The sequence below is a fragment of the Pogona vitticeps genome, chromosome 3, assembly GCF_051106095.1.
Source record: "Pogona vitticeps strain Pit_001003342236 chromosome 3, PviZW2.1, whole genome shotgun sequence".
Classification (NCBI taxonomy): Eukaryota; Metazoa; Chordata; class Lepidosauria; order Squamata; family Agamidae; genus Pogona; species Pogona vitticeps.
The window spans coordinates 252721309-252734121 of record NC_135785.1 but is presented as its reverse complement, the minus strand read 5'-3'; the positions used below and the strand labels follow the sequence as shown (position 1 = coordinate 252734121).

The 12813-nt window shown below is 42.9% G+C and overlaps 1 protein-coding gene and 1 long non-coding RNA gene across 9 annotated transcripts in view; one reads left to right on the top strand and one right to left on the bottom strand.

Annotated features, from left to right (window-relative positions):
* The window catches only part of FAT3 (FAT atypical cadherin 3), a 529225-nt gene that overhangs the window by 508804 nt on the left and 7608 nt on the right, over positions 1-12813 (top strand). For 3 of the 7 annotated variants that reach the window (XM_072993567.2, XM_072993565.2, XM_078390134.1), the window contains 4 exons: positions 2189-2841; positions 3989-4102; positions 7683-7742; positions 12141-12176. In XM_072993567.2, the coding sequence (XP_072849668.2) occupies positions 2189-2841; positions 3989-4102; positions 7683-7742; positions 12141-12176 (863 nt within the window). Of the gene's footprint in view, positions 1-2188; positions 2842-3988; positions 4103-7682; positions 7743-11659; positions 11736-12140; positions 12177-12813 lie in introns of all 7 variants that reach the window. The other 4 variants (XM_072993569.2, XM_072993568.2, XM_072993570.2 and 1 more) reach the window with 3 other exon arrangements.
* LOC144588086 (uncharacterized) overlaps positions 12596-12813 on the bottom strand; it is a 142784-nt gene continuing 142566 nt past the window's right edge. For both annotated transcript variants that reach the window (XR_013543429.1, XR_013543428.1), the window contains exon 2: positions 12596-12691. This is a non-coding gene — a long non-coding RNA (uncharacterized LOC144588086). The remainder of the gene's footprint in view (positions 12692-12813) is intronic.

Genomic DNA, 12813 nt, shown 5'->3' with positions numbered 1-12813 from the left:
CATTGAAGGTGGCAAATGGGATTCTAGAGCCACTAAATGGTACAAGGGGTCATTTTAATTTGAAAGAAATAATGGGGGAAGGCACAGGAGCGAGCGTGACCCTCCAAGGGTCTTGGCATAGACTCCAGACTACTAAAAGTGGCCTTCCTCTGGTCTGATTCAGTCCCATACTCTAATAGTACATCAGTGATGAAAAAGTTCCTGATACAGTTGAAGCCCAGCAACAAAGAGCTTGGTACGATATTATTTAAGATTAGTAAGATATAGCTGTTATTGTTTTCTACCCTTATGCTTAAAGGCTGGTTGAAATTTAGCAGAATTGCTGGGCTTCCCAGGGTACAAATCTTAAAGTGGCATGAGGAAAGTTTGGTTTTCATCTGTGAGGTGGCTTTGAAGTTGGTGAACAAAGCCCAACCGGGAATGATAGCAACCACTACAGCTTTGCATTATCATCTGCCGGTCTTCCACCATTGATTGAGTTGCCATGTTATCTGGCTAGCTGTGTTTTCTGCACAGTTAGGGAGCATTTATCTGGATTCCACTTATACCCATTTCCAGAGTTCTGGCAGCCTTGCCTTTTCTTGCAAGCACAACTCTTGTGACATCACAGGGAATCACCCCTTTGTCATCATGGGGCCCCCTTGCGCGCTCCTCTTCTCTTCCTCTCAACACTGAAAGCGTGCTACAAACCGGTGTCTAGCTGGAGAAAACACAGTCTCCTCTCAACACTGAAAGCACAGTACCGAACATCACCATGAGAGACTCTGCTCAAGCCAGTGTCTGAGCCATGTGATATTCTTTCTCCACCGTTTATTGAGGCCACTGCCCTGTATGATAAAAGTTATGACAATTGTTACAGTTACACCCCAAAACAGCGACGTCTACGTTGGCTTGGGCACGTCGTGAGAATGGCTGATGGTCGGATTCCAAAGGATCTCCTGTATGGAGAATTAGTGCAGGGAAATCGCCCCAGAGGGAGACCACAGCTGCGATACAAGGATATCTGCAAGTGGGATCTGAAGGCCTTAGGAATAGACCTCAACAGATGGGAAACCCTGACATCTGACCGTTCAGCCTGGAGGCAGGCGGTGCATCATGGCCTCTCCCAATTTGAAGAGACCCTTGTCCAGCAGGCCGAGGCAAAGAGGAAGTCACAAAAGCAGCAAAACCAGGGAGCTGGACAGGGGACAGATTGGATTTGTCTTCAGTGTGGAAGAGATTGCCACTCTCGAATTGGCCTCTTCAGCCACACTAGACGCTGTTCCAAGTCCTCCATACAGAGCACGTTACCATAGTCTTTCGAGACTGAAGGATGCCTAACTGAACCCCAAAAAGAGTGGAGTTAGGTTAAGTTACACTTGTAATGTCATATGGTTATATTTTTGCTTTCAGGAAAAAGGGATTAATTGCAGTCAGTCAGAAAGCAGATGTAGGACATGTTTGCTTGTTCTCTTTAATTTAATTACCTTTTTTCAAAACGAAGAAATGTGAAATAGTATGTGTTGAGGTAGATCTTCTTGAAGGAACTAAGTAATGCCAAGGAAAATAGGCTTCTTGCTTCTCAGAAGTTCTTCCTCACATGTTGCATTGAAAAGCTGGTAAGAGAAAGCAGGCCTACCTCATGATGGAGCCTACAAGCTAAGATGGAGCCCACTGACCCCCGCGTTCTCTTTATTTCAGAAATGTGGCAACTCCATGGTATTTCTTGAGCCCCTGGTGGCATATATGACAACTTCTGGACGTATAGCCCCTCCATATGATGCAGGATTCCTATGAGTTTATTGCTGTAACCATACGTCACAGAAGAGCTTTAGTGAGGGAATTCTGAGGAAGTACCGTATTTTTCCATGTATAATATGCCCCCATGTATAAGACGCCCCACACTTTTCTAATCCAAAATTAAGAAATCTAGGTGGGGTTTAGCAAGTATAAGGGGAAGGGATCAAAGTGCTGCAGGACCGCTTTGATCCCTGCTTTCCCCTCCACTTGTTTTTGTTCTCTCCTCAGCTTACTTCCGTGTATAAGACGACCCCCAATTTTTAGTCTAAAGATTTTAGACAAAAGTATTGTCTTATACACGGAAAAATACAATATTTTGCAACAAAAGAGGGCTTTGTTTTGGTGTGTATCTCCGTCTGATGCTAATTTCCAAAATCCTTCATCTTTTTTGATGTTTCTTTTCCCTCAGGTGTGAGGAAGATATTAATGAGTGTGAAAGGGAAGAATGTGAAAATGGTGGCTCATGTGTCAACGTTTTCGGCTCGTTTTTGTGCAACTGCACTCCTGGATATGTGGGCCAGCACTGTGGATTGCGACCGGTGGTCGTCCCTAACATTCAAGCCGGCCATTCTTACGTGGGCAAAGAAGAGCTCATTGGCATCGCGATCGTCCTTTTTGTCATCTTCATGTTAATTGTCCTCTTCATAGTGTTCCGTAAGAAAGTCTTCAGGAAGAATTATTCCCGGAACAACATCACTTTGGTCCAAGACCCAGCAACTGCTGCTCTCCTTCACAAAAGCAATGGGATTCAGTTCAAGAATATGAGGAACAGTGGGGATAGCCGCAACATTTATCAAGAGGTGGGGCCACCTCAAGTGCCCGTAAGGCCAATGGCCTATACACCTTGTTTCCAGAGTGATTCTAGGAACAATTTAGATAAGATAGTGGATGGACTCGGAGTGGAACATCAGGAGATGACAACATTCCATCCAGAGTCTCCCCGGATCCTCACTGCAAGGCGGGGTGTCGTAGTGTGCAGTGTAGCTCCCAACCTACCAGCTGTTTCTCCATGCCGCTCGGACTGTGACTCCATCAGGAAGACCTGGGAAAATGGCACTGAAAGTGAGTAATCCAGATAGAAGCAGGTCTGGAATTTGAGACAGTATAGTAAAGTAATAACAAACTGGATTAAGCTCAGAGGACAGCAACAAGGATGATCAGGGACTGGAAACCCATCTTTCCTATGAGGAAAGATTGAAAGAACTGGGCATGTTAGCCTTGAGAAAAGAAGACAGAGGGGTGATCAATAACACTTTTCAAATACTTGAAAGGTTGTCATACAGAGGAGGGGCAGGATCTGTTCTTGGTTATCCCAGAGTGCAGGACATGCAGCAACATGGGCTCAGGTTACAGGTTGAATATCAGGAAAAACTTCCTAACTGTTAGAGCAGTACGACAGTGGAACTAATTACCTCAAGGGGTGGTGAGTGCTCCAACACTGGAGGCATTCAAGAGATACTTAGACAGCCACCTGGCAGATATCCTTTGATTTGTATTCCTGCATCGAGTAGAGCAGTGGTCTCCAACCTTGCGCCTCCAGATGTTCTTGGACTTCAACTCCCAGAAATCCTGGCCGGCAGAGGTGGTGGTGAAGGCTTCTGGGAGTTGTAGTCCAAGAACATCTGGAGGCTCAAGGTTGGGGACCACAGGAGTAGAAGTTTGGACTAGATGGCCTTATAGGCCCCTTCTGACTTCACTATTCTATGATTATAGAATGTTGGATGGTGGAAACCCACGATCAAATCTATATATAGATATATATCTCCCCTACATTTTTTTCAAGTTGAAGAAACTTGAAACTCCTTGGCCTAATGTACCTCACAGATTTGATCTGGGGATAAAAAATAAGGAGGAGGAGGAGTATGTCCGCTCAGCCCAAATGGGATTGGCACATCTTGCTCTATAGAATTAAACTAATAAGTGTTTGTGTATAACTGAGAGAGAGATACAGAGAGAGAAGTACACAAGGTAGAATCCATCTATACTAGTGGTTCTCAACCTTGGTTCCCCAGATGTTTTGGGACTACAACTCCCAGAAATCCTGGGTAGCACAGCTAGTGGCAAAGGCTTCTGGGATTTTTAGTCCAAGAATATCTGGGGACCCAAGATGGGGAACTGATGTATTTCATTTCATGGGAGCTTAAAACAGAGGTCAATGTTTCCACCTGACCCATTGCCTTTTGTTGTGTGTGTGTGTGTGTGTGTTTAGGCAAAGGAGTCGATGACATTGAAGAGGTGACCTGTTTTTCAGGAAGCAATAAAGGCAGCAACTCTGAAGTACAGTCTCTCAGCTCTTTCCAGTCAGACTCCGGCGATGATAATGGTGAGTCTATTGCTATCTCGCTTCTTGCACAATAGCGGGTTGTTATTATTTTTTAAATTGTCATTTATTGCCAAGACTGTGTTCCATCCTGGTGTTTCTAGAAGGCTTTATTGTGTAGTAGTCAACCGAAATATGGAGTAGCATGTGTCTCCCTTATCCGAGGGCTGGTTTCCAGATGGAAGAGGTAGTTGCGAAGGCAGGAGCGACGTTGTTCTTGAACGCTCTGTGCCAAATCTGAGGTTTGAATTAACAACCTTGTTGTACTGAACATTGTTATTCTCATTTATTTTGTACATGTGTGCTTTAACAACTGCTGCCTTTTCCTACAATCACAGTGAGGGAGGATATGTAAAAATCTTATGGTGTTGGGATTTCTAAGAAAAGTGTCTGGAAAGCAATATGAAAAACTGCGCTAGAGTTTTTAGCCTTAAACTTACATACAATCACACATTCTGTGTCTGACTCTGTCTCTCCTCAGACTGCTAAAGTCTTCAGTGTTGGCTTACTTTATTACAAGCAGAGATGGACATGAAGCGGCAGCTTGTAATGGTTCGTCCTTTGGGTGAACAGGTGTTCTGTGGGCCCCAGCTTCCCACCCCCACGTCCTGTGGTGGGCCCCCACACAGAGTCAGTGTCCCCAGCTTCCCTGCTCCTCTGAGAGTGCGCTCGCTAGAGGGGGTGAGGGACGGAAGCTGGGGCACCACAAATACCTATTTGTCCAAAGGAAGGACCATTATGAACCACCAAAGCATCAGCTTGTGCCCGTCTCTAATTACAGGCAACAACCAGTGGAAAGTGCTGACACACAGATGTTACACCATGTAAGTGCCAATGGAAAGCTAGCATGAATGCATAGGGCAGATGTGGGGCAAAAGCACCCACTCCTCTTCCTATAATACATGGTGTGTGACTTCTGGTTGCAGTCTAAGGTTCAACAGGGCTGGTGTCAGTCTGTAATCCTGGATGTCCATGAACTGAACCTTGTTGGCACTCTGGCATCCTCGCAATTATAAGTATTTATGGAAGTGTCAAAAAAAAGTGTATGATTGTTTGGGGGGACATGGTGGCGCTGCGGGTTAAACCGCAGAAGCCTCTATGCTGCAAGGTCAGAAGACCAGCCGTCGTAAGATCGAATCCACGCAACGGACTGAACCCCTGTCACTTGTCCCAGCTCCCTCCAACCTAGTGGTTCGAAAGCATGCAAAATGCGAGTAGATAAATAGGTACCACCACAGTGGGAAGGTAACGCCGTTCTGTGTCTAGTCGCACTGGCCACGTGACTACGGAAGATTGTCTTTGGAAACGGTGATGAGCACCACCCTCTAGAGTTGGACACGACTGGACACAACTGGACAAATTGTCAAGGGGAACCTTTACCTTTTTATGTATGTTTGAAAAGTATGCATAGAATAATTCACATTTCAAGTATATAAAAACAGTGCTGAAATGCATCTGACTTTTATAATTTTGTCACTAAGAAGAGGGAGTGGTACTTGTGGAATTTTCTACTTCAGTTGCCGAAAGAACTCAGTGGACTTGGGCTACCTGGAAGTGGGGGTAAGGGGTGTCATTTACTAATCCACCTCAGGGCAGAAGAATATCTTGGGTCAGCCTTTGGCACCTGAACAGTTCTTTTCTGAGGATCAGGTGTATCATATCTTAATGATCCTGTGCTCTAGGCAACTGTGTTCATATATGTTTCCTGATCACGCAGGTGAGACTTTTGAAACTTAGAAGCATTTATAGCCAATGTATTCGCGAAGGCTTTCACGGCCGGGATCTAATGGTTGTTGTGGGTTTTTCGGGCTCTTTGGCCGTGTTCTGAAGGTTGTTCTTCCTAATGTTTCGCCAGTCTTTGTGGCCGGCATCTTCAGAGGACTGGAGGAGGAACTCTGACCATGCCGGCCACAGAGACTGGCGAAACGTCAGGAAGAACAACCTTCAGAACATGACCAAAGAGCCCGAAAAACCACAACAACCATTTATAGTCAAGTTGGAGAAAATAATCAATGGTTGCTTGGTTGAATTTAGTTATACTCAACCTTTGAAGGTAAACCTAATTTCAGCAAATATATATTGCATGGCTCAACGCAAAAAGCAAAAGACCATAAGGAGGTAGGAGTAGCAAGTCAGTGGTAGAGCACATACTTTGCTTGCAGAAAGGGATGCTAAGTTCAGTGTAATCAACATGACAAAAGTAACAAGTTACTTTTTGGAACAATGAAGGTGTTGTCATGTTCCTGTCACAAAGCAACATATGAACTGGTAACTTTGTCCCTTATTTTAAGTGTAACAGTTGACATTGCTCTCAAAATGCTGTTCCAAAGGGGTAACAGGGGAATTTAAATTTTGTAAAAGATATTGAAAAGTACAGTAACACATTATTCATATGTTATTCTTTAAATAGTGAATAACATTTAATGGGCTGCTTTTTTAAAAAAAATACACTATTCTAAACTCTGATTAAGTTTAAATACAGTGGTGCCTCGCTTAACGATTGCCTCGTTAAACAATGAAACCGCTATACGATGACTGTACAATTAAAAAATCAAGTGAGAGACATGGCCATTGGCTAGAGTCAGTCTATTAGAACATACAGTGTTGTTGCCATGTGTCATCAAGTCAGAACTTGCACACAGTGATATTAATAGGATTTTCCAAGTAAGGTATTTAAGGAGCAGCTTTACCAATTTAACCCCAAGTTAGTTTCTGTTGCAGAACCAGGGAATCAAACTCAGGTCTTCTGAGTCTTCACTACATCACACTGGATGTCCAGAACATGCAATACTGATGAATAAATGGCCATAACGTAAAATATGACCATCTAACACACAGGCCAGCATACCTCAGTCCTAGGACTGCAAAATAATCCTCCATCACACGGGCTGTCTCGTATATTAAAAGAGTCTCTTACCTGGTTCCAATCTAGATGGTTACTCTTACAAAAAGATAAGCCTTAAATGAAAGGAGTATGATGATGGTCAGGTGAATGAAAGCTTCTGAATTTGGTTATTTCCCTGCTAGGGCTTTGTTCCGCAGCCCATACATAATAAGAAAGGCTTTAGTACTGGGGAGGGGAAAAAAAGATTTAAGCCAAAAGACTTCTAAACCATCTCGTATCTTTATGATTGCCTAAAAGATTACGGCTGCTAGGAAGCTACCTGACTGCCTCCGGAGGCCTTTTAGAGAGAATTAATTAAAGATTAGCGTCAGGTAGACAAGATACTGTCCCGGTTAATTGAATCTGCTGGACAATCCAGGCTGAATTTATGAAGTGATATTCATCATCTCATATGAGCTTTTCCAAAAGTGCTGCTTTTGAATGTGTCTCCATTTGCTTCTGTGTTGTGGAAAGGGAGGGAAAAAATGTATGAGATTATCTGAAATTGAAATGTCCTTCAAGCCACTGCATAATTCATTAATTCTATAGCCTTTCCTCTCTCCCCACCCCCGCTCCTTACACCCTTCCCAGAAAATCTGTCTGAGAAAATTTAATATTGGTAACCTTACAATGCAGTGTGTTATACATACTAACATAAAGCTGTCCTTCCCTTTATTTCTGCTTTCCTTCTCCCACAAGCTTCCATAGTGACTGTCATACAGCTTGTCAACAATGTAGTTGACAATATAGAAAATGAAGGTATTTAATCTTTTTACATTATTTTATCCTGCATTTGTGACCTATTGTCTTCTTCTTCTTCTTTTGAAATGCCACAGTAGAGCCTCATTAGGTCACGCTGACTAGCCAGGCCATGACGAACTATTTGACTTGACCAACAAGGAAGGTCTTGAAGGAGGTCAAAAGACAGAGCGAGGAAAAAAAATGTATTTTTACCATTTCAGTTCATATCTGGGATCAGTTCGGACCAACAGGGATCCCCCTCCCCCATGTCATGCGATGCCCGTTGTAGTGTTGACCACCCACTGGAAGGAAGCTGTCAGAAAAGAGCCCCAAGGAAAAAGTTGAACAGATTGCTACAGTCCTGGTGAACTATTTTTTTTCCAAAGCACAAAGAAAGTCCAGCCCAAACTGGCAAATCTGTTAAAATTTGGTCCACAGTTTTGTGGAGCTAATAATAATGTGTTTTTGTAATATTCAACGTCCTTTCTGTCCGTTATTTGAGGTTCTAATGGTCTCTTTAACCCCCATGCACCAGGATATTTTTAAGAAATACATTGAGTTATCTATCGAACCCTCTGGAATTCCCATTTTCTGAAGATTAGCGCTAGAGTTGACAAAGGTGGTTAGGTTTAGTTTCAGGCTTAGAAATTGGATTTAATCCATAGGCAAGTCCATGACCAGGATGAGAGGGTGCATCACCTCCATATTCTGTGGGGCACGCCACATTCATCATGACTTATCGTTTTAATATGTACTCTCGTATTTCCTTAATCACCACCATCATCATTATAGTGTGTGGTTAAGATGATTCTGAGTCATGGTGATCCTCCTGTAGTTCTCTAAGTAAAAAGTATTCAGAAGTGGCTTACCAGTCTCCCTTTTTTTTGTGGCACACTGGGCTTGTACAGCTTGTCTAAGACCACAGAGGTAGCAGGGCTCATAATCCCATAAACCAGTGGTCCCAAAACTTGGGCCTCCAGATGTTCTTGGACTACAACTCCCAGAAGCCTTCACCACCACCTCTGCTAGCCAGGATTTCTGGGAGTTGAAGCCCAAGAACATCTGGAGGCCCAAGGTTGGGGACCATTGCCATAAATGATATGTACTGTGAGTGATCTGGCTGGTTTTTCTCCCAAAAGGAACAGTGGAACTTTGAAATCCCCTTCCATGGCTTCATAGCTAAACGCTTCAACCCTCTGAATTACAGATAATGTCATCCCACTTCTGCTTCTTGATACCATAGCCTATGCCAGACTCCACCTCCCCTTTTAAAAACAATCTGTGCATTGTGAGTGGCTGAAACCTGCGGACACTGCTCATAGTTGTTCAGTTGACAGTGCCATAGACTAGTATATCTAGTTCTGTGTGAGTTCTTCAGCAAACTAAATGTTGTAGCCTGGTGCATGAGGGTTAGGGCTTCACAGCCACTCTGTGAACTAAGCTCCTGTGGGATAGACCTCCTTTGGTTAGTATTGACGATACTCCTTGAAATACAACATAATTATTTTACAGGGGCCAGAATCCTATTACTTACTTGTGTTGACATAAGGCAAACAATGTAAGTCTCTGCAGTTAATTCATGCCAGCGAAGAAGTTGTATTTCTTGTCACATGCCGAGTCACGCAACTTGTGCACGCGGAGAAAGGCAAGCATTGATTTCTTAAGTAGAGACCAATTTGCCACTCTGATTTATGCTGCTTCACTTATGCTGTCGTAATTAAGTAATAGGATTCTGGTCAATGTTTCTAATGTTGGACAGGATCAAATTACATTAAATGTAATTCTCTCCCCCCCCCCCCCAGTAGATTCATGTCAGGAATACTACCACTATTGTCAGCTATCCAATGGTTACCATTGACCTTCAGTTGTTTGTACAGCCCTTCAGTCTTACGTAAAATAGTTCATGATGTATTTGGGTACACCTGTTAAAATCTGGAGGTGTTCAAGACTTACATGACTTTTCCTTCAACTTGGGAAAGAGGCCGGGTGCCAGGCAAGTCAGCAAGTTAATGAGGTTCTGCTGTGTGAAGAAAGATAATAACTGTGTTTAGACATGCTAAAGCATGCCACAGTGTAATGCCCCTGAAGAATACAGGTATATATATAAAAAAACGAGCGATACAGGAATGATCCTTGTGTCCGGTCAACACAGGGCTTCCACTCAGTGCGCTTTTTGTTCTGTTTTTCTTTTTCATAGTCAGGGCCGGTTCAGACAGTGCTGCCTGAGCTGCAACCACTGGTCATGAGAAAAAGGATGTGCCTTCTGCACATCAGATCGCTAGCCTAGTTTCAATTTGTCCCCCTTATCTCGCATAAGGAAGGCTGTTATCCGATGACAAGTAGTGTAAGATAAGTGCCATTCCAGCTGTGCAGTCAGAAATACAGTGGACCCGCGACTTACAGACGGCTCGACTTACAGACTTTTCGAGTTACAGACTTCTCTGGCCACAAAATTTAGGTTCGACTTGCAGCCGGAGAATCGACCTACAGACCAGAAAAAAAAAATCAAAATGGAACAAAAATGGAACAAAAACGGCTGGTTACGGGATTAATCAGTTTTCAATGCATTGTAGGTCAATGAAGACTCGACCTACAGACTTTTCGACCTGCAGCCACTGTTCCAATACGGATTAATTCTGTAAGTAGAGGGTCCACTGTATCTAGGGTCTTGACCCAAGAAAGCACCTCACGACCAGTGCTTGGAAAGGTTGACTTAGCCCTACAACTTTCACAATGTCCAGGCAGTATAGCCATTGTCCCTGGGAGTTGTACACCCCAAAGAAGTTACTTTTCCAAGCTGTTCTGTGTAACAATACTGAAATACTTGGATAATCGCGTTTTTGCACAGTTGATGCTTCACTGTAGGGATTCAGCCTAATGGCCAAATTCTACCCCAATTCAGATCCAGGGAGGAACCTCAGATTCCTTATGGGATGGAGCAGTTTTAGAAACCAAAGCCGCCCAGTCCTGGCATGACCAGTTCACCTCTCACACTGATGAAGAATCTAATGACAACCCAAAGAAATGAATAACTACAGGATAACTAGTAAATGCATAAACCAAATAAATGAGAATGGTTTGCATTGATTCAGATTCTTACCAGCCCTGAGAATGCACCTGTGGAATTAACTTTTCAGAGATAAAGTTATATCAGAAAGAAGAAATAGTATACAGCGGCCAGTATTATGTTGGGAACGTGCACCGGCATCAGTGTAAATGTTTAAATATGGTGATGTCGCTGTTCACATTGCCAATCACATGCAACCAGGAATGTGAGCAGCAGTTTGTTAATTAGCAGCAATTGGCCAGTACAATTTATCCAGTTACATTGACACCAGCATACATCTCCAGAAGGATTCTGACCAATCTTTCTATAGTCTCCGTTTTTCATGCTTTTTAAAGAAGCATGGTTTTGCCTCCTGATTTATTTATTTTTTTGAAATCTATGTCTCCTGCTAATAAAAGAACTTCCAGTAGGTCTGCTCCTAAGTTACTTTTCCCCAAATAAAATCAGTAACTTTTGTAGCTGGCTCACTTCCATCCCCCTTTCTTTAACAGCAGCTCAGTGAGCAGGCTGTAGAAGATACTTAACGTGTGTTTCCATGTACTCTGTAGCTCAGGTGTGACATGCTTTGGCAGGCAAATGGTTCTCTAATTTTGTCCCTGGCGCTGGGAAAAATGTTCTGTCCATAACCCTGGAGAGCTGTTCTCATTAACTATAGACAGTACCAAGCAAGACGAACCTGTGGTCACATTTGGTATAAGCCAGCCTCTTTTAATAAAGGCTGGTAAGAGGCCCTGGCTGTTTTCTCTGCACCCGGCCAGCTGCCCCTTCTAATCCCCATATGGAAAGTCGTATTTTTAGCTAGGAGTAGACTCTTTGGTGTTTGCTTCTGGTGGCCCAATTGACTGCCTTTCTATTCTGTTCTGTTCAGGTTGTTATACCGTGCCTCTCACCGTGGTATCTGAGCGTACTTGGGCCCAGATTTGTTTGAACCGGCCCTGAGAATGGTAGATTCTTATTTTTTGTTTCCGTTTCACAGTGAGCAAGAGAGAATTAAACAATACATCTCATCTTTTTAAAAACACTGTCTAGACTTATGTGTTAAACCTGTATGCTTGAGTCAGTTTTGCATGTTCGATTCCAATAACTAAAGTAATGAATACACCCTAACAGTTGGTGGAACGTGGTGTTTCAGTCTGTGTCTTATGTAAGTCTGATTAGAAGAAGCAGATTTAATTTTTCACCTTTTAAAACTGCTTAAAGTCAACTTCATTAATGCTTTAAGTCAGATTGTCGTAGAAACATATGCCATATTGTTAGATTTTATTCAACATGTCTGTGTAAATCCTGTGCCGGTTGTAGACTTGCGAATTTCCAGTGTTGGTTTTTTCCCCCCACTTTGTATTTAACAGTGTCTGGTATGGATCAAGGACAGAACTACAACAGAGGTGACATATCTGCCTGCTGCAATGGGTGGTCTTTAACACATTACTAACATGTTTACTTTGGCTTCTACGTATGGGATCATGCCGTGCCCACATTTTGCATGTTTGAGCATGTTATAGTCCTTATTTTGTTCATCTGGGGAAATATATATATATTTATCTTCTTTTTTTATTTCAGGTGTTTGCTGGTTCTTTTTCATCTCAGTATATTATTTTGTGTTGCCTGTGTGATTTTCTTTCCTCAGACCAAGATTTTGGAAAATGAACATAGCCTCAAGGGCATGCTGACTTTTATTAATGTATATACCTATGCTCTTTTCTAACGGATTGATGGATTCTCACATCTTCCATGAGCAGAATCTTCCATTAGGGTTTTGCTTCCCCCCTCCCTTTTCTTTTTTTACTTTCTTCACTTACTTAAAAATGGCTGTTTTGTGGTTGCTGGCTGTCAAGACGTGAGGTGGCTTCTCTTCATCTTGGCCAACGCATGACCGGCCAGTATTTCGTTCTGTTCTGTTCTGTATTTTAAAAAAAACAACGGTGATGCATGTTAATTCTTTGAGTATGAAGTTCCATTCTGCTGAGGCTCAGAAGAATATGCTTCGTATCAGCTGCATGCCCATATATTTCATTTTGAGTG